Source organism: Microtus pennsylvanicus, chromosome 17 (genome assembly GCF_037038515.1).
Source record: "Microtus pennsylvanicus isolate mMicPen1 chromosome 17, mMicPen1.hap1, whole genome shotgun sequence".
Classification (NCBI taxonomy): Eukaryota; Metazoa; Chordata; class Mammalia; order Rodentia; family Cricetidae; genus Microtus; species Microtus pennsylvanicus.
The window spans coordinates 33618767-33638189 of record NC_134595.1 but is presented as its reverse complement, the minus strand read 5'-3'; the positions used below and the strand labels follow the sequence as shown (position 1 = coordinate 33638189).

Sequence of the window (19423 nt, the reverse complement as noted above, 5' to 3'; positions counted from 1 at the left end):
ATGAGTATAATGTGTTCTTCTCCATCTCTTCTGATTTATTTTAGTTTGACATCAATTTTGTTAGATATTAGGATAGCCACACCCACTTGTTTCTTAGGTCTATTTGATTGGAAAACCTTTTCCCAACCCTTTACTCTGAGATAGTGTCTGTCTTTGAGGTTGAGGTGTGTATCTTGTAAACAGCAGAATGCTGGATCCTGATTTTGTATCCATTCTCTTAACCTGTGCCTTTTTATAGGTGAATTGAGTCCATTGATATTAAGCGGTATTAATGACCAATGGGTGTTAACTCCGGTTATTTTTTGGTGGTAGTGTTTGTGTGTTTCACTTCTTTGAGTTGTGTTGATAGAGGGTTATCAGATGTCTGTGTTATTGTGGGTGTTGTTGGGTTCCTTGGGTTGAGGTTATCCTTCTAGTACTCTATGTAATGCTGGGTTTGTGGATACGTATTGTTTAAATCTGTTTTTGTCATCAATTTGTATATGCTGGGCTCATTTCCTAATTACAGGACTTCTTAATGCCTTTAAGTCAGTATCTGTAAATTCTGCAAGACACATTTGGCACTTTTCTGTGGTATAGCATCTCCCTGAAGCTGGGTTCTGCAAGGGAGTGCCTTTGGAGATCAGTGACCTGCAATGGAACATTCTGCACAGACCTCCATTGCAACCTTTGGCCTATAAGAGGCTTGAGCACAATGTAGGCCCACTATGGGAAACAGTGTGAGAAGTCAACAGGGGGCTTTGTTGTTCAATGCAGGAAAACTGATGGATACAGCAGCCAGTTTGAGCAGTTGGTACTCCATTATGCTTACTTGTGGGGACAGCTGGCACAATACAAGGCAATAGTCATGTAAGCTGATCTCACAGATGCATGAATTGTTATGCTTTATGTTTAAGTTTCTATCTTTGATTTGGTCCCAGGAAACTCAGAAAAATCATCTGTAAATGCTTCTAGAAGACTTTATTTGTAGTTTTTAGCTTCTGCCTTGGTCCTACCTATTTTCCTACTTAAAGATACCTTTTGACCTATTTCCTAAATTTAAGAAAGTCAGTGTAAAAAAAAAAGTCACTGTATTATATATAGTATTTGCACACTTCCAAAGCTAAATTTTTGAGAGGAAAGGCAGAGTACAAACAAATCCATGTATGCTAAGATTAAGGGCATGCTAGGACAAAGAGCTATAAAATATGAACCAAGAACAGACTTCTATACAGAATACTGCTGTCAGATAATGCTTTTGTACACTGTAAAGATTTGTCACTCAGCAGGAGACCTTGCTCCCTTGCTGAGGGGACCGGAGAGGTGAGTTGGTGGCCACAAGGCCGGACAGCCAGAAGCACCCCTCTCTGGGACCTTACAGGGAGACAGAATCCAGCCCCCCACCTCCCAATTCCCTAAGCTTTTCAGGCCATCCAGTGAGGTGTGTTCCTGCTGCTGGCTTTCTCTACCCCATGCCACCCTACCCCCAAGCCTGCCTTTTCTTCCACAAGGTCCTTAGAACCCCCAACATAACCTATGTCAGGGCTGAGGGGACCCGCAGAGCCAGGGGGAAGTTCTCCTGATACTGGGCCTTTCTCCCATTCCACCGTGCCCCCAAGCCTGCCTTTTCATCTGCAAGGTCTCTGGAATCCTTCAAGACACCCTGATGGTGACTGTGTATCTGCCTTTCCTCTTCCCAGAATTCTAGTCTGGTTGCCCTATACTTCCTGCCTAGCTACTGGCCAATCAGTATTTTATTAAATCAATATGAGTGACAAATCTTTACAGTGTACAAGAGCATTAGCCCACAGCACTGTGAATTAATATAATTCTCAGGTACCATAAAATCATACTCTTTCGGTTTGTATTTGGCCATTTAAAAATACAAAAACTGGGGCTAGAGATATTGGCTCAGCATTTAAGAACACTGGCTACCCAGGTTTAATTCCCAACATTCACAAGGCAACTTAACAGCTATCTGTAACTCTAGGGGATCTCCTGGCATCTGCAGACATCAGGCACACAAGTGGTACACATATAAACAAGCAGTCAAAACACATAAAATAAAAATATGTAATAAAATACAAAAGCTGATCTTGGCTTTTAGGCTGTTTACAAGCAGGTGGCAAGCTATACTTGCATGTGGACCCCTATTCCAAGGACCACTTGCTCAGCTTTTTGTCACAGTCCTGAGTATTGGACCTCATTGCTCACTTTAACTCGGACTTTGTTTCTGACTTAAGAGTGGACCAAAAAGATTATGATGGAATAAACTAGGATTTTACTCAGAAAACAACTGTGAAAGAGCAAGGGAAAAAACAAAACAAAACCAAAACATTACACACTAGCCACAGAAGCTGAACTGTATTGCCAATGAGAGGCTCTGTTTCAGGCTAAAAATGTCTTAGTAGGCATTAGTGTTCATTCATTGTGTTTATAGGAACAAATGCCCCAGAGTCCCTGAAGACATTTACAAAGATACAACTTACTAGTTGATTCTTCAAATAAATTAATAAACATCCCCTGCCCAGACTAACAGCCTTTTTTGTTTTGACCCAGAGGGACATTCTTTCCATTTCTTATGATGTCATTGTGATGAAATAAAAGGATCAAGCCTCCCCTAGTAGTCCATGTGACATGTCAGATTTAGTTACACAAGTAGTTTTATTGAGTACTGAGTGTTCATGAAACATTTGACTAGGTTTTATGGAGGAAACAAAAATGAGCAAGGAGCAATGTGTCCTTCCTTCACCTTGTGGACTAAGTTCAAGGTCCTCCAGATTGTACAGTCTGTTACTGTGTAGTCAGAATCAGTTTACTCTTCTGGGACTTTATGTTACCATTCATCCAACATTTCATCTTATACTAGTCAGACCAGCTAAATTTTAAAAACTAAGTAAATGACTGAATGAATACAGTAGATGCTAGCATGGGTGTAAGGAAAATGAACTTTTTTTTGATGGCAGGAGTGAAAAGTTCTGCATTCACTGTAGAAGTTCCTCACCGAAGTCAGTGTACCACATGATCCAGCTATATCACTCCTAAGCAGATTTCCCAAGAATTCTGGCATCCTACTGCAGAAAAACTTGCTTATCCATATTCATTGTTGCTTTATTCACAATAGCCAGAAAATGGAGACAGCTTGGATGTTCATCAACTAATGAATGGATAATAAAAATGTGGTACATATACACAATGGAATATTATTAAGCTGCAAAGAAAAAATTGAAATTATGATATTTGCGTGTAAATGAATGGATCTGGAAATCATTTAATGCCATACATTCTCTCTCATATGTAGATGCTAGCTTTGAATCTTTAGATATGTGTGTTTAGTTTTGAGTGCCCATAGAAGTCAACAAACTTGTAGTTAAGAGGGGAGGATTTCAAGAAAAGGGGAATAGAACATAGACACTATGTAAAGTGGAGAAAGGGAATGAGAGTGGCAGGGAAAGAGGCCAGAGAGATGACTCAGTGATTGAGAGCACTTGCCACCCTTCCAGAGGACCTGAGTTTTGTTTCCAACACACACATCAGGTGGTTCACAGTTGTCTGAAATGCCAGCTTCAAGTGATCCAATATCTTCTTCTGGCTTCTATTCGTATAATACACATACATACACTCAAGCATATATCATAACATTAAATAAATAAATCTTTTTTAGTTGGGGTAGAGTAGGGAAAGACAGGGTAGAGAAGAGAATATGGGAAGGGATAACTAACACTAAAGACCTTTGTAAATGCCACATGGAAACCTACTACTGTAGAAGCTTTCTAAAATATACACACATAAAAGGAGTTTAAATGGAGTTACACTACACACACACACACACACACTAAAAGCTATTGCCATTGTACTTGGTTACCTCCAGAACTTGATGGTAAGACCCTATGGCCAAAAAAAAAAATTGAGTCATAGGACATGGAAGATCAAGCTAGTACCAACCTGGAAGCTTCCTCCTACTGACTAAATGTCATATTGTTGGAAGGTTCTGTACATGCGCCTGAGGGTGGAGGAAGTAATTTGCAATCTTACCCAGCTGTGAATTCTGAGACCTGACAAGATACGACTACTCATGAAATAGTGGCACAAATGGTATAAAAGCAACCGATTACTTTCTGGTTGGATTTAAAGCCTACTTCATAAGGAGGAATTCATACCTGGTACTTTAAACTGGACAAAAACCTTGTGGCTGCCTGGGTCATAGGCCTTCAGGGAGAACCTAATACCATTGTTCTGCTAAATGAACTTAGTAACAAACTGCCTCCTAAATTAATCTTTATACACATAGATTAGTACATCTCTCAATCCTCATCAGAGAAGCTTCTTTTTGTAGTAGATGGATATTAATACAGAGACTCACAACAGGTCAATATGCAGAGATTAAGAATGACCGGCTCTAAATGGAACATCCATATTGCAGTTTCTTCCCACAAGGTTTGAGGATCATTGCAGAAGAGGGGGCAGAAAGATTGTAGCAGATATCTGAAGTGAAATAGTATTTGTTGTATGTGACAGCACTGCTGCACATAAACTTAGAGCAACTGTGCCTGCACACATAAGACCGGTACGAGATCAAGCCAGCTGAAATTCCAGCATGGATGGAGGAAAGGCTCATGAAGGCCCACCCCGAAATGAGGAGCTACTGGCAATTGATGGCTGTTGGGAGAGGGAGAGTCAGTTTTCTTTAGGAATGTGGTCATTGAGAGGCTGCCTATTCACCAATAGGTGATCCTATGCCCATACACTGAAAGGAAGCACTAAAAGGATTTGTTTTGTTTGTTTGCTTGGTTTTGATTTAAAAGTTGTGAAGTTAGAAAGAAAAAGTGGTGGGGTGAGGAGTGAAGGAATTGGAGGGGAGGGGATGGGGTTTGATCAAAACACACGTATAGAATTCTCAAACACTAAAGAAATAAAGTCTAACTAACACACACACGTCACAATTTTAAATTATTTCTAAATGAACAAACAGTAAAATTGACCTTTATTTGGTGTGCATGTTCATGCTTTTAAATCATGTATAGATCTTAGACACCACAGATAAGATTAGCAGGATTCTACTGCCCTATAACACACACACCTTATTCCCAGACCCTGACAACCACTGATATGCTCTCTGTCATTATAAAACTATACTTTTGAGAATGTTGCAAACAGGACCACACCAAACAAACTGTCTTCCTTATTAGTTAACTTTACCTTCATGCTGGGAACAGATTGAACCAAAAAACTCAGACATGTTCCAATACTCTTCTACTGAGTTGTGTTCCCAGTCCTGTTTGTTTATGATTTTTTGTTTTTGGAGATTATACTAGAATTACTTCATTTTCTCCCTTTTCTTTCCTCCCTCCATCCCCTCCCATACACTTCTTACCTACTTCTCTTTCAAATTCATAACCTCTTTCTTTAATCATTGTTATGTGTTTGTGAGTATGTGTGTGTGCATATGTGTATGTATTTTTAAATATATAAATACAACCTGCTCATTCCATATAATTTTACTTGTATGTATATTTTCAAGGCTTAGCATTTGGTATTGGATAGCCAGTTGATGTACTCTTCCTTGGAGAAGACTGTTTCTCCCTACTCAGACTTACTTAGTTGCTGGTAATCCTTTGTCTAGAGTTAAGGCCTCGGGGGCTTTCCCCATCCACATTAGAGTGACTATTGCTCTCATCTTTGTTTAGGTCATGTTGTGACAGCTGTGTTGGTGAGACTTCATGGGTGTAGAATTTCCGACATTTTTTTTAATTAAGAGTTTTTTTTAAAAAAAAAACAATCTTTTCTCATTTTACATAGCTATCCCTGCTCCTACTCCTTCCCCTCCTCAGACTCCACCCTTCTCTCTACTCTACCCCCTATCCACTCCTCAAAAAGGGTAAAGCTTCCCATGGGAAGTCAACAAAGTCTGACACTTCATTTCCAGGCAAGACCAAAGCCTTCCCCCCTATATCTAAGCTGAGCAAAATATCCCTCCAAAAAGAATGTGCTTCTGGACGCTAGTTTAAGCACTAGGGATAAATCCTGATCCTATTGCCAATGCCCCCACAGACTCCCCAAGCCTCACAACTGTCCCTCACATTCAGAGGGACTAGTTTGGTCCTGCGTAGGTTCCCCTGCTGTCAGTCCGGAGTCACTGAGTTCCCACTAGCTCAGGTCAGCTGTTTCTGTGGGTATCCCATCATGGTCTTGACCCCTTTGCTCATATTATTGCTCCTCTCTCTCTTGGACTGGTCTCTGGTAGCTTGGCCTGGTGCTTTGCTGTAGATCTCTGTATCTGCTTCCATCAGTTGCTGGTTGAAGATTCAGAGGACAATTAAGGTAGTCATCAATCTGATTTCAGAGGAAGACTAGTTTAGGTGTCCTCTCCACTGTTGCTTAGAGTCTAAACTGGGGTCATTCTTGTGGATTCCTGGGAAATTCCCTAGTGCCATGTATCTCGCTATCCCTTTAATGGCTCCCTCAATCAAGGTATCTTTCTTTTCTCTCCCTCACTGTCCTCCCCCTAATTGAGCATCCCATTTCCTCATGTTCTCCCTCTCCTTTCTCTTTTTCCCTCTCCTTTTCCTTATACCCTCTCTTCTCTCCTCCCTCCAAATTTTCTCAGGAGGTCTTATCTGTTTCCCCTTCCTAGGGGGATCCACATATGTCTCTTTTAGGGTTCTCATTACCTAGTTTCTCTGGGATGATGGACTAAAGGCTGGCTGTCCTTTGCTTTACGTCTTATATCCACTTCTGAGTGAGTACATGTCATGTTTTCTATCTGAGTCTGGGTTACCACACTCAAGATGTTTTTCTTTTTCTAGTTCCATCCATTTCATGCAAATTTCAAAATTTTTTTTAGTACTCCATTGTGTAAATGTACCACATTTTCTTTTTTTTTTAATTTATTTATTTATTAAAGATTTCTGTCTTTTCCCCGCCACCACCTCCCATTTCTCTCCCCCTCCCCCAATCAAGTCCCCCTCCCATCAGCCCAAAGAGTGATCAGGGTTCCCTGCCCTGTGGGAAGTCCAAGGACCACCCACCTCCATCCAGGTCTAGTAAGGTGAGCATCCAAACTGCCTAGGCTCCCACAAAGCCAGTACGTGCAGTAGGATCAAAAACCCATAGCCATTGTTCTTGAGTTCTCAGTAGTCCTCATTGTCTGCTATGTTCAGCGAGTCCGGTTTTATCCCAGGCTTTTTCAGACCCAGGCCAGCTGGCCTTGGTGGGTTCCCTATAGAATGTCCCCATTGTCTCAGTGTGTGGGTGCACCCCTCATGGTCCTGAGTTCCTTGCTTGTGCTCTCTCTCCTTCTGCTCCTGATTTGGACCTTGAGATTTCTGTCCGGTGCTCCAAAGTGGGTCTCTGTCTCTGTCTCCTTTCATCGCCTGATGAAGGTTAATATCCAGGAGGATGCCTATATGTTTTTCTTTGGTTTCTCCTTATTTAGCTTCTCTAGGATCACTAATTATAGGCTCAGTGTCCTTTATTTATGGCTAGAAACCAAATATGAGTGAGTACATCCCATGTTCCTCTTTTTGGGTCTGGCTTACCTCACTCAGGGGCATCTAAAATGTCTCCAGACCCTGATAGCTCTATGAGCTGACAAGGGAGGGGAACTTGATTGGGGGAGGTGGAGGGAAATGGGAGGAGGTGACGGGGAAGAGATAGAAATCTTTAATAAATAAATAAACGGAAAAAAATAAAAAAATAAAATGTCTCCAGGTTCTGATTATTCTGAATAATGCTACTATAAACACAGTTGAGCAAATGCCCTTGTGGTATGAGTGTACATCCTTTGGGTACATGCCCAAGAGTGGTATTGCTGGGTCCTGAGGAATATTGATTCCTAATTTTCTGAGAAACCACCACACTGGTTTCCAAAGTGGCTGTACAAGTTTGCACTCCCACCAGCAATGGAAGAGTGTTCCCCTTACTCTACATCCTCTCCAGCAGAAGCTATCATTGGTGTTTTTGATCTTAGCCATTCTGACCAATGTAAGATGGTATCTCAGAGTCATTTTGATTTGCATTTCCTTGGTGGCTAAGGATGTTGAACATTTTCTTAAGTGTCTTTCACCCATTTGCAATTTTTCTGTTGAGAATTCTTTGTTTAGATTTGAACCCCACTTTTTGATTGGATTATTTGGTAATTTGATATGTAGTTTTTTGAGTTCTTTATAAATTTTGGAGATCATTCCTCTCTCCAATGTTGGGTTAGTGAAGATCTTTTCCCATTCAGTAGGCTACCGTCTTTGTCTTAGTGACTGTGTCCTTTGCCTTACAGAAGCTTCTCAGTTTCAGGAGGTTCCATTTATTAATTGTGGTTCTCAGTGTCTGTGCTACTGGTGTTATATTTAGGAAGTGGTCTCCTGTGCCCATACATTCAAATTTGCTTTCCACTTTCTCTTCAGTAAGGTTCAGTGTGGCTGGATTTATGTTGAGGTCTTTGATGCATTTGGACTTGAATTTTGTGCATGGTGATAGATATGGATCTATTTTCATTCATCTACATGTTGACATCCAGTCAGTTATGCTAGCACCATTTGTTGAACATGCTTTCTTTTTCCACTGTATAATTTTAGCTTCTTTGTCAAAAATCAGGTGTTCATAGGTGTGTGCATCAATATCAGGGTCTTCAATTCGATTTCATTGGTTCATCTGTCTGTTTTTCTGCCAGTACCAAGCTGTTTTCACTACTGCAGTTCTATAATAGAGGTTGTTGTCAGGGATGGTGATGCTTCCGGAAGTTCCTTTATTATAGAAGTTTTTTTTTTCTATTCTGGGTTTTTTGTTTTTCCATATGAATTTGAGTATTATTCTTTCGAGGTCTGTGAAGAATTATGCTGGGATTTTAATGGGCATTGCATTGAATCTGTAGATTGCTTTTGGTAAGATTGCCATTTTTACTATGTTGATCCTACCTATCCAAGAGCATGGGAAATCTTTCCATTTTCTGGTAGCTTCCTCAATTTCTTTCTTCAAAGACTTAAAGTTCTTTTTGTACAGGTCTTTTACTTCTTTGGTTAGTGTTGCCCCAAGATATTTTATGTTATTTGTGGCTACTGTAAATAGTGATGTTTCTCTGATTTCTTTGTCAGCACTTTTATCATTTGTATATAGGAGGGCTACTTATTATTTTGAGTTGATCTTGTATCCTGCCCCATTACTGAAACGGTTTATCAGCTGTAGGAGTTCCCTCATCGAATTTTTGGGGTCACTTATGTATACTATCATCTGCAAATATCGGCAATTTGGCTTCTTCTGTTCCAATTTGTATCCCTTTGATCTCCATGTGTTGTCTTATTGCCCTCGCTAGGACTTCGAGTACTGTCCTAGGTTTAAATAGGTTTTGAGAGAATCAATGAGACAAAGAGTTGATTCTTTGAGAAAATCAACAAGATAGACAAACCCTTATCTAAACTAACCAAAAGGTAGATATGGAATATGCAAATTAACAAAATCAGAAATGAAAAGGGGACATAACAACAGATATAGAAGAAATCCAGAGAATCATCAAGTCATCCTTCAAAAACCTGTACTCCACAAAATTGGAAAATTTAAAGGAAATGGACAATTTTCTGTATAAATATCACATACCCATTTTTTGGCATACTTTGTTTACCTGTATGAGAGACAATGCGGGAAAGCAGCTGTAGCTGTTCCTCGAAGGACCCACAGCCATATATTCAAAGAGCAGACACTAGAGAGAACAGAAATCTTGTTGGGAAACCTCTTTCCTAGGAGCTGCCTCCTGGCTGCCTGAAGTTCTCTCTTGGGGCAAGGAGAAAAGGAGAAGTTGTTGTCAGATCACAGAGAAGAGAATAGTGATCACACCTTTGCTCTCCCAGTCTCACATTCCTCCCTCCTTAGAGATTGTAGGTGTTCCTTACAGCGGGTCACATGTGCAAAATTAACTGTTGTTTAACATTTGATGACAGTGGATTATTTGTGCTAGTTCTGTTTTCTTTCTTTTTTCTTTTTCTTTTTTTTATTTATTTTTTGTTTTGTTTTGTTTTTTGTTTTTTGAGACAGGGTTTCTCTGTGTAGCTTTGGAGTTTGTCCTGGCACTAGCTCTTGTAGACCAGGCTGGCCTCGAACTCACAGAGATCTGAGTGTTGAGATTAAAGGGTACATCACCACTGCCAGCTGCTAATTCTGTTTTCTATCTTTCCTAGGAAAGACTGTATATTCACCATTGATCCATCAACTGCTCGAGACCTCGATGATGCCCTCTCCTGCAGGCCTCTCACTGATGGTAGGATGGAAATTTCTCTGCTGCCCTGTGCAATGGGCCACCCACATTCCCATGTGATGAATACCCATGTCTGTTTCCATGAGTTCCTTAGGCACCTTAATGGGCAAAGATGGGTTTGCTTCATTCCTGAACTTGGCTATACAAGCTAAATGTTGAGCCCCTGTGGAGGCTCTGGTGAGGGAGAAAATAAAAATGTCCTCTCACTAGCTATTTTTGGGTCTTAGAAGAGGAAGCCATGAGAGCAGAAGAGCTGCTTCTAACCTTGGCTCACTCCAGCATCAATCAGTATGAGAGATAATAGGAAGACACCTGTGGGCTCTACCCCAAAAAAGAGACTAGTGTTTCCTTTAAGCTCAGCATGGAGGAACCTCCCTCAAGACATAATGTGCAGTGGGCAAAAGGCACATCCTCCTGATACATATTTGTCTAAGCCTGACCTGCAGAAGCCCCACTGCTCCTTGTAGCTCTTTGTCTATTAAGAAAATTGTGAATGGCAGACTGTTAAGGGCCTTTTAAATATTCTTGAAGCTGTTAGGAAAGAAAAGACAGGATTGCAGTCAGGGATGACTGTAGTAGGAAAAATAGCAGCTGATTGTCAAAGGCCATATGGAGGGTGTGAGGAAAACACCCTATCAATTCCCTCCATGTCCAAAGATACAGTTTCCAGCTACTTCTGGAAATAGAGGGGAGTCTTGATGACGACTGTGACTTTGGTTAATCTTGGAGATTACTTTGGGCTAACATGACCTTTGATAGTGTACCCACAAGACATGCACATCCTTTTGATTTTAGTCTGCTACAGAGCATTCATGCCCCACCTTCAAGTATCCATCCTTCATCTTCCTCTGATGCAAACCTCTGCACATTTCCTTCTCTGTTGTAATAAGCAGTGATGACTAGTAAGCATAAACCAAGAGAGAACATGTTGACCAAAATGGCTCAGCTTCTTTTTGTAAGAGCTATCTCCACCTGCCCCCAAAACACTCCTGTGGCTAAGGCTCATCCAGGCTCGGCAGTGCTCTGCTGCTGAGCTGTACCCTCAGCACACATTCTCAGTTACGTGTTTCTGTAATCTAAAACTAGAGCAGCTTATGTCTGAGAGCAAACTTAGGCCCAATGTCTGAGCAGTCTCTGCTGCACACAGAGGTCTGAGCAAGCCTGCTCTCTCTGCATATCCCTCTCCAAAGCACCAGCATGAACAATGCCTTAGGCAGAAGCCTGGTGGTACTGGGCCTTCCGTGGGCTCCAGCTCCTCTCTGTTAGTGGTTGAAACAGCTGTTCCACTCACTCGCTCCAGTTTTATAGTTGTTTATGGCAGGAGTATAATGTCTGTTTATCTCTGCTAGACTCAAACTCCTAAACTTGTAGGTATAGCAGGCAGCTAGAATATGCCCTGCCTCACTAAACCTGCACAGCAGCATTATATCTAGTGTGCAAGTGTGTGGGGAAGGGTCTCATGAAGAAAATGGGTTAAAAAAATTACTGCAAGAGAAACAGATTAGTAGAAAATAATATTCTTTATTTGTCAGACCACGGAAAACCACACAGACATTGTGAGGAAAATAACTTGTCAAAAGACTGAAATAAAAGAAGAAGTAAGCCAGAGAAATGTCAGAGAGGCTTTACAAGTGTAGGCATGCAGACCTGGACTGGAGATGGGAGCAAGGTCCACTAAGGATGAGGTCAGATGAGATGAGGAAAAGAAGTGTAGAAACAAGTAGCAGAATAGAGAAAGAAAAGACAGATGGATCAGCCTGGATGTTGAGGAACTACCCACAGGTAGACACTGGAAAGTCAGGAGGACATGCTGGTTTGGGAGAGGGTATCACATGAAGTTGCCTGTCTTGTAATACGTATTTATATGAATGACTGCTAGCCTATTTTAAAGGACAAGAGAATAAATAAGCTGAATAGATGAAGTCATAAAAGTATAGTAGGAGAGCCCTGGAGGAAGGTAAGCGACACACCCAAGTGCAGACAGTGAGCGTCTTAGGACAATGGGGTCACGAGCAGTTTTCCTCTCTGCTCTACTTTCCAGATTTTGTCATGTGGTAATAGTAGCTTGATCACGAAAAGACTTCGTAGTAAAAAGTTATGAGGTGCCAGAAATCACAAGCTGCCCAGTAGTCTCCCACTGCACCAGGTTATCAGACCCTTCTGTCTGCTTGCATTCCAAAGAGACAGTTGACATCTGTGCATTTGGCGGGGCAGCAGCAAAAGGAAGAAACCAGGGAAGGCTTGGGAAAGGTCCAAGGTGGTCAGTCAAGCATTTTTTTATGGTGGCACTTCCATAGTTGGCCATTGTGACAACTGATTCTGCCAAGATCATTTATCCAGGGAGATGAAAAGCAAAAAAGGCAAATCCAGTTTGGATTGAGATGGGGTTGGCTAAGTTCAGATTCCCTTAGTTACCATTTCATGTCAATTCCTACTTAGAGGGAAAAAATATTTACTACTTCAAAAAAATTATGTTTTCTGGTCATATTTACATAATATGTGTTTACTTAAAGAAAATACTGTATAAAAGTTATTTTTTCCTTTGGTCCCACAGAAATCGTCTAAACGACTATTCTGTGAAAAATAAGATACACAGGCAGGTAGAGTCTAGCAATGTTCACGCTGTCTTTTATAAAGTGCCAGTGCGTTCCGTGTCTTTCCTATCAGGTGCAAGATATAGATAATCAATTGTATGAAGTATTAAAATTAACTTAGAGGAAGGGAGTGTGCCCTACACTTCCCTTCCAAGGCAGAGCTTCACCACTCATCCGGTCTGGGGTTCACTCCTTCCTTTAGACGAAGGAACACTCAACAGCAATGGCAATTCTTTCATTTTTGCTTAAGAAAATATTTAATAACAAGTGGAGTTGTAATGATATCCCGGAATCTAAAGAGAGTAAATCCCAGCTTGGTATTTTATGATTGTAACAGATTGCTTGCAGCACACCTCACAGTTGACCTCACCACTGTAGTGTGGGAATACCACAGCTGTAAGCTCACCCTCTGGTTCTTAATTACCCTTGCATCATCCACTTTATTGAATATCCAGATTGCATTTGAACTTGTTACCTTAAAGGCAACCCATTCTGCCATAAGATTGTGTCATTCTTTTGAAATCCTCCCTTGCAAGGTTCAGAAACAGTTACCTTTCTGCAGTTTTTCACTTGTTAGTCCCATTAGTGTTCCTTAGTGCCTTACAGCACAAATACAGTGTCTCATGTGAAAACTCTCCTAAACAAGAACTATCATTTACCTTCCAAACCACACCATCTCTTTCCTGTCCTGTGGCTGATAAAGTGTGAATCTATTTGCCATGTCATAGGGTCTTCCTGCTTCTGTGAAGTCTGGGGTGTATGGCTTGTAAGCTCTCCTGGCGAGTTCAACTTTACTGGACAGAACTGGGATCTGGCTAATAGGTGCCCATTCTGCTCACTTACTGCTTCTCCATAGTGCCAAAGAGCAAAGTGTCAGGCAGACAGGTCATGGCTTTTAGCTTTAGTTGATTCTGGACCCTCACAATTCTCCAGCATCTTGTGTAATGTGTGATCTCTAATGTTTGCTCTGTCATTGAACAGAGCAGGGTTGTCCTTCCCAGGCTTAGAAGTGAATGAACAGAAGAGCAGAACAGATGCTAATGACTTGGGTTTCTATTTAGAGTGATGAAACAGTTCTGGAATTAAATGGTTGGTAGTTGTATAGTTTTGTGAAAATATTAAAACCATAGAGGGATAAATGAGTGAATGAGCAAGCGAGTGAATAATGAATGAATGATGAATAATAAAAATAAATAAACAAATCTAAATCCACTTATTCATGATGCTTCCTGGAAATTAGAATTTATACCTTATCCATAATTATCAGGGGTTTTAGTGGAATATCCATCTGGGTGCCTATAGTCACATTCTTTTCACTTAACGAGGGTCATCCTTGTGGATTCCTGAGAATTTCTCTAATACCAGGTTTCTGCCTAACCCTATAATGGCTCCCCCATCAAGATATCTCTTTCATTGCTCTCTCCTTCCATCCCTCCCCCAACCCTCATCTTCTTGATGCCTCATGTTCCCATCCCCCATCACCTCCCTTTTTACTCCCCCCACCGCAGTTTACCCAGGAGACCTTAAGACACAGTATCTACTCACTCATAAGTGGATATTAGATAATAAAGCAAAGGATAACCAAGCTATAGTCCGCAATCCCAGAGAAGCTAGGATAAAAGGGGGACCCTAAGAGGGACACACATGGAGGGCCTCGTGAATCCTTCTAAATCCCTCCCTGCTACTTCCTGTGTCTCTCTGCGTGTATCCTGGATCCTCCAAAACCTCTGTGGCTAATTTGGTTAGCCAGTTGCTTACTCTGCCCTCTGATTCAAGGGAAACTTTATTGGCAGTCTCAGAGTGTCACTGCAAACAAATATCCCACAACATTTCTGCCTATAACCCCTTTTTGGTTGACCTCATGTACCACAATTAAAACATCTGATCTTTTTATTTTTCTTAAAATTTTTAGAAATCACTTCTATCAAAATATGTGAGATCCAATATCAACTGTATTCCTGATCCATTCATCTATGGGTTCTGATTGCCTTTCAAGGCCTAATCACCCTTTTGCATTCCTAATTAGATGTTCAAAAGCCAAAGATTCAATTAATATTTTTTCTAACTTCTGGATCTGATATTATTCTATGTACAGCTGAAGTCAATCTTTGTAAAAAAAAATTAATGAAGACTTCTTTTGGGCCTTGTATAATTTTAGTAAATAACTCAGCCCTCTTTTCCGATTCTTCAACCTTGTCCCAAGCATTCTAGGCTGTTGTAAACAGCATACTGCAAACCAGCATACTGACTGACCTTCACCAAGAAGCTGATCTTGGGAAATATCAATACCTCTATCCCTATTTCATTGTTATATGGTCCTAGCTTCCTCTTTCTGCCATGTTTTCCATTGTAGCCGAGGACCAGCTTCCAATACTGCTATAGCTAAATCTTTCCAGTCTTGGGGGATAGTTCTGTTCCAGGTTGCCCACGAATTTAACATCTGCTTAACATAGGGTGAAGGCACACCATATGAATGACTGCTTCTTCAAATCTCCTCAAATCTAACATTATACAGGATTCCAGTTAACTTCTGTATAGCCTAGGGGGTGCCTATTATCTGGTGGTCATATTGTATGGTAACTGGATAAATTAAGGTTGGCTTTCTAATAACCTTGGACTGGTCTTCAGTTTCATAATGCGATGGTGCGGTAGTTTCTGCTGTAAACTCCTCTGTCTGTGTATAAATATTTTTCTTAGTTTCACTAATAGGTCTTTCTAAAGCTTATAACTTATCAGTCAGTTTTTCATGATTGGCATAGCTATCAAACCACTTTTTAAAGAATAAAATATGAATTACCAAACTGATAATAATTATAATAGACATGTCAATCCCAGCTATTTTGATTATTTATTCATTTATTTTTCCAATTTTTCAAACTATCCATTGTGGAACCATATAGAGTCATAATTCTCTGCATCATAGTATTCCTCATTCATAACATGGGAAAGATTTTATGGTTGTTTATCATCTGGTGTCCAATGCATGGCAGATCATGCAGCAGTGAAGCCCTCACCCCTTCCCCTATGAGTCACAGGTTTTTCGTGTTATGGTCTCCCTTCAGAAGCCTCCAGCTAGATCTCTTCCCTCACTGCAAATGTAAGGATCCTATAAACAGTGTTCTTTAAGTACTATCTTTTCGTTGTTGTGCCTGTCCCCAATCCTTTCACAGCTCAGGAATCTGCACTCCCTCCCTTGGGACCCATAAAGAAACAGTCTGTGGTGTTCTCACTCATTGCTGAGGCACTTGGCAGTGTTATCTACTTCCCTTCCTCAAAGCTTTGTCTTCTTCAATCCAAAGGACCTGCTTGCTCTTGGTTCTATGTTGGAGACTGCTGAACTGTCATTCCCCCCCCCCCCGCCACACACACGCACTAAACACCCTGTCTGTCCATAGAGAGCTATAGGACAGGTTTCCCTCTGAGCCTGTTTCTTCTCTGTCCCCTGCTGTCATAAAGACATTGTCCACCATAAAACTAACTTCTTTAGAAGACAACCATAGAATCCCATTGTCTACCCTCTCATCTCAGGACTGTTACTGGGGCATTTTCAATAGCCTTCCCACCCTGCTACCCATTATCTTTACTGCTTTACTGCATTGTACCATCAAGGAGCAGAACATGTCACTTCTCTTAAATCTGATCGTACATATGGACCAAGTCCTACCGACGCGCTTTAAGGCTCGTCCTCTACCTCCTCTTTCACTTACCCCTCTTCCCAGTTACAACACACATACACACACCACATGTACATCCCCCTACATGTATAGACATACCACATACATACACCTTACATATACAAACATACCACATATACATATAATACATACACATTCATATCATACACACATGAGCAAGATAAAACTTTGCATAGCCCTTTTCTCCTAGCAGAATGAATTGTTCCTACTTGATTATATTAACATGTTTTCTTCATGTTTCTAACAACAATAAGTATGATTACTTTTGATTTAACTCCCCTTTTTTCTTGTTGTCCAGGGCAGAGTGTTCTTGACATGTTTATGTCTCAAGTAGCATGCTTGCTGCCCTAAGCTTTAAAAACGTTCAGTGTTGTCAGACTTAACCAGACAACCTGTGGTATACTTACAGTAGTTCACATCTATTTTTTGAATTTTGTTTTTTAAAAAAAAAAAAAAAAACTTGTTTGTTTTTTGATTTGCCATTTTCATTTTCCAGAGCTCCTAAGTTCAATTCCCAGCAACCACATGGTGACTCACAACCATCGCTAATGAGATCTGGCGCCCTCTTTTGGTGTACAAGCATACATGCAGGCAGAACACTGTATACATAATATATAAATAAATCTTTTTTAAAGTATGTTTTTATCTATCTTTCTTTCACCCTCTTTTTAAAAAATATTTTAGATTTTATGAGGAAATTGTAGACAGTTGAGGGTTCAGATTACCCTGTGGCTAATGCTACAACTTTTAACTTTTCTTTATATTTAAAGTGAGGTAGTGGTAGGTGTCTTGGTTTATTTTGTTTATTATTTCTAATGCTGTTGGCCAATTAGAGGAGGAGATGGAAGGAAACCCAGGTGCTGAGATAGATCTTTGGACAAATTTTAAAAGTCTAATCACTTGATAGTGTGATTATTTATAAAGTTTTTTGTAGTTAAAAGACTTTCCTTTTGTTTGACCATTTTCACAATATGAAATTCAACTAAATTGTTTGTGTCAAGTTACTAACATCAACAAAACAAAATTCCCTTAGTATTCAAATGCATCAGAAGTTTGTCTGCTTATATTTCCATATACATATTAAGACCTAAATTGAGACTTAAAAGTTAAAAAAAGATGTCTTAGAGGCTGTAGAGATGCATCAGCAGTAAAGATGTACTGCTTCTACAGAGGACCCAGCTTCTGTTCCCAGAAGCCTTGTCAGGCAGCTTACAGATTCTTGTTGATTCCAGCTCCAGAGTAGCCAGTTGCCACAGGTGCCTGTTCACTTGCACGCACCCACGCACAGACATGCACATGTGCACATAGTTAAAAAATAATAATAAATCTTTTCGGAAAGACATCTTAATTTTTATTTTTAAAAATAATTACCACAAAAGTAGCTTTATGCATCATCAAGTTGCATATACAAGCAAAAATTTAGGTGCTCTTAGAAATACATTTTAATATCAGAGTACATGTAATACACACACATTTAGTTTGGTTACTCTTTGGAGGTAATGATGAATATTTAATCTTACACTGTAACTTAGCCTCTGATAGCTCTGATTTGGATAGGTTTTAATGTAGAAAGCATTACTAAATGCTAGATTCTCTAAATTATGGTCAGAAAGGGCCAACTCAAGAAATTCTAATAGTCTGGGCCTGAACAGCCACTCAGCACACATGGCAACTCTTAGAAGCTCCTGGCTCCTGCATTGTCAGTCTTTAATACATAGAAAACACTTATAAATACTGATTTTTCTAAAAGAAAAAAACTATTAAGCACATTTCAGAAATCATCAATACCTAAAATCAGATGCTTAGACCATAATTCAATTACTAATCATAAAAGGTGTGTTAAGAAAAATTCATCAATAACAACAAAAAATCAACAGATTTAGAAATTTTTATATACATTTCTCATTATACAATTGCCAAATTAACAGAAATTAAAGTTTATCCATAACATGTGTCCTTCTCTTCTTCCCTTCCATTCAAATGAGTGGCACAATTCAGAGTGTACTTAATGTTGTCCTCCAGTGTGCCTTGACGAATGTAAGTTACCTGACTCTTTGTGTCTATTTATTCTTTCACAACTTTCTACAGAGTACCTAATGTTCCCTTCTTTACGTGACCTCAAGGGACCATCTCACAAAGGGAATGTGACTTTTTCTAGCAGAAGATATCTAGATACCCAAAAACCATCTGTGGAGAAAGCTGGGCAGACAACTGGTCCCCATGCACTTGTTCCCTGTGGCCATGCTCTTCTGCTTGCTGACTTCGGTGGCTGACAGTACTCATTAAAACTTTGCATGAACAGAAAGCCCATAACCTTTGCTTAGTACCTCCAGCACAACTGGAGACAGTTAAAGAAGGCAGTAGCTTACTGTCCCCTGCATTCAAATTTAGGTCCACTTGGATCTCTACCTGCTCCCACACTGTGAGCACCCACACCTTGATATCTGCCCCTTAAAAGTCTAGACCTAAGAACTTCTAAAGAAAACCTTAAGTGACTTGTGTGGAAAGCTGGTCTCAGGACTTGACCCTTCCTGGGAAGAGTATCACTAGGGAGACTTATCCCTTTTGGAGAAGAATGTTCCTGTGCCTGTGGTTACTCTACAAACCACAATAAATGAATTATCTTGTTAGCATACTGCTTTGGCAGTGTAAGAGAAGCAGGTCATCTGGTTGTACCATGTGGAAAAGACTGGGTCCACAGCATCCTCTGCTACGACAGCAGCTTGAAAGAAACCACATTTTCTTATGCTCCTACCACCATGAGCAGTGTATCTTACCGTGCCTGGAAGTGACACCCCTTACCCTCTCACAGGATAGAAAGGGAGGCTCACTGGGGACAAATATGTGTGTATCTCAGCTTCCCATTGTTAGATTCTCATCTAGTAGCTTATCTTACACACATTTAAAAGATGCTT

At 40.3% G+C, this 19423-nt stretch overlaps 1 protein-coding gene across 4 annotated transcripts in view; it reads left to right on the top strand.

Annotated features, from left to right (window-relative positions):
- The window catches only part of Dis3l2 (DIS3 like 3'-5' exoribonuclease 2), a 328490-nt gene that overhangs the window by 205749 nt on the left and 103318 nt on the right, over positions 1-19423 (top strand). For all 4 annotated transcript variants that reach the window (XM_075951632.1, XM_075951634.1, XM_075951630.1 and 1 more), the window contains one exon: positions 10143-10222. In XM_075951632.1, the coding sequence (XP_075807747.1) occupies positions 10143-10222 (80 nt within the window). The remainder of the gene's footprint in view (positions 1-10142; positions 10223-19423) is intronic.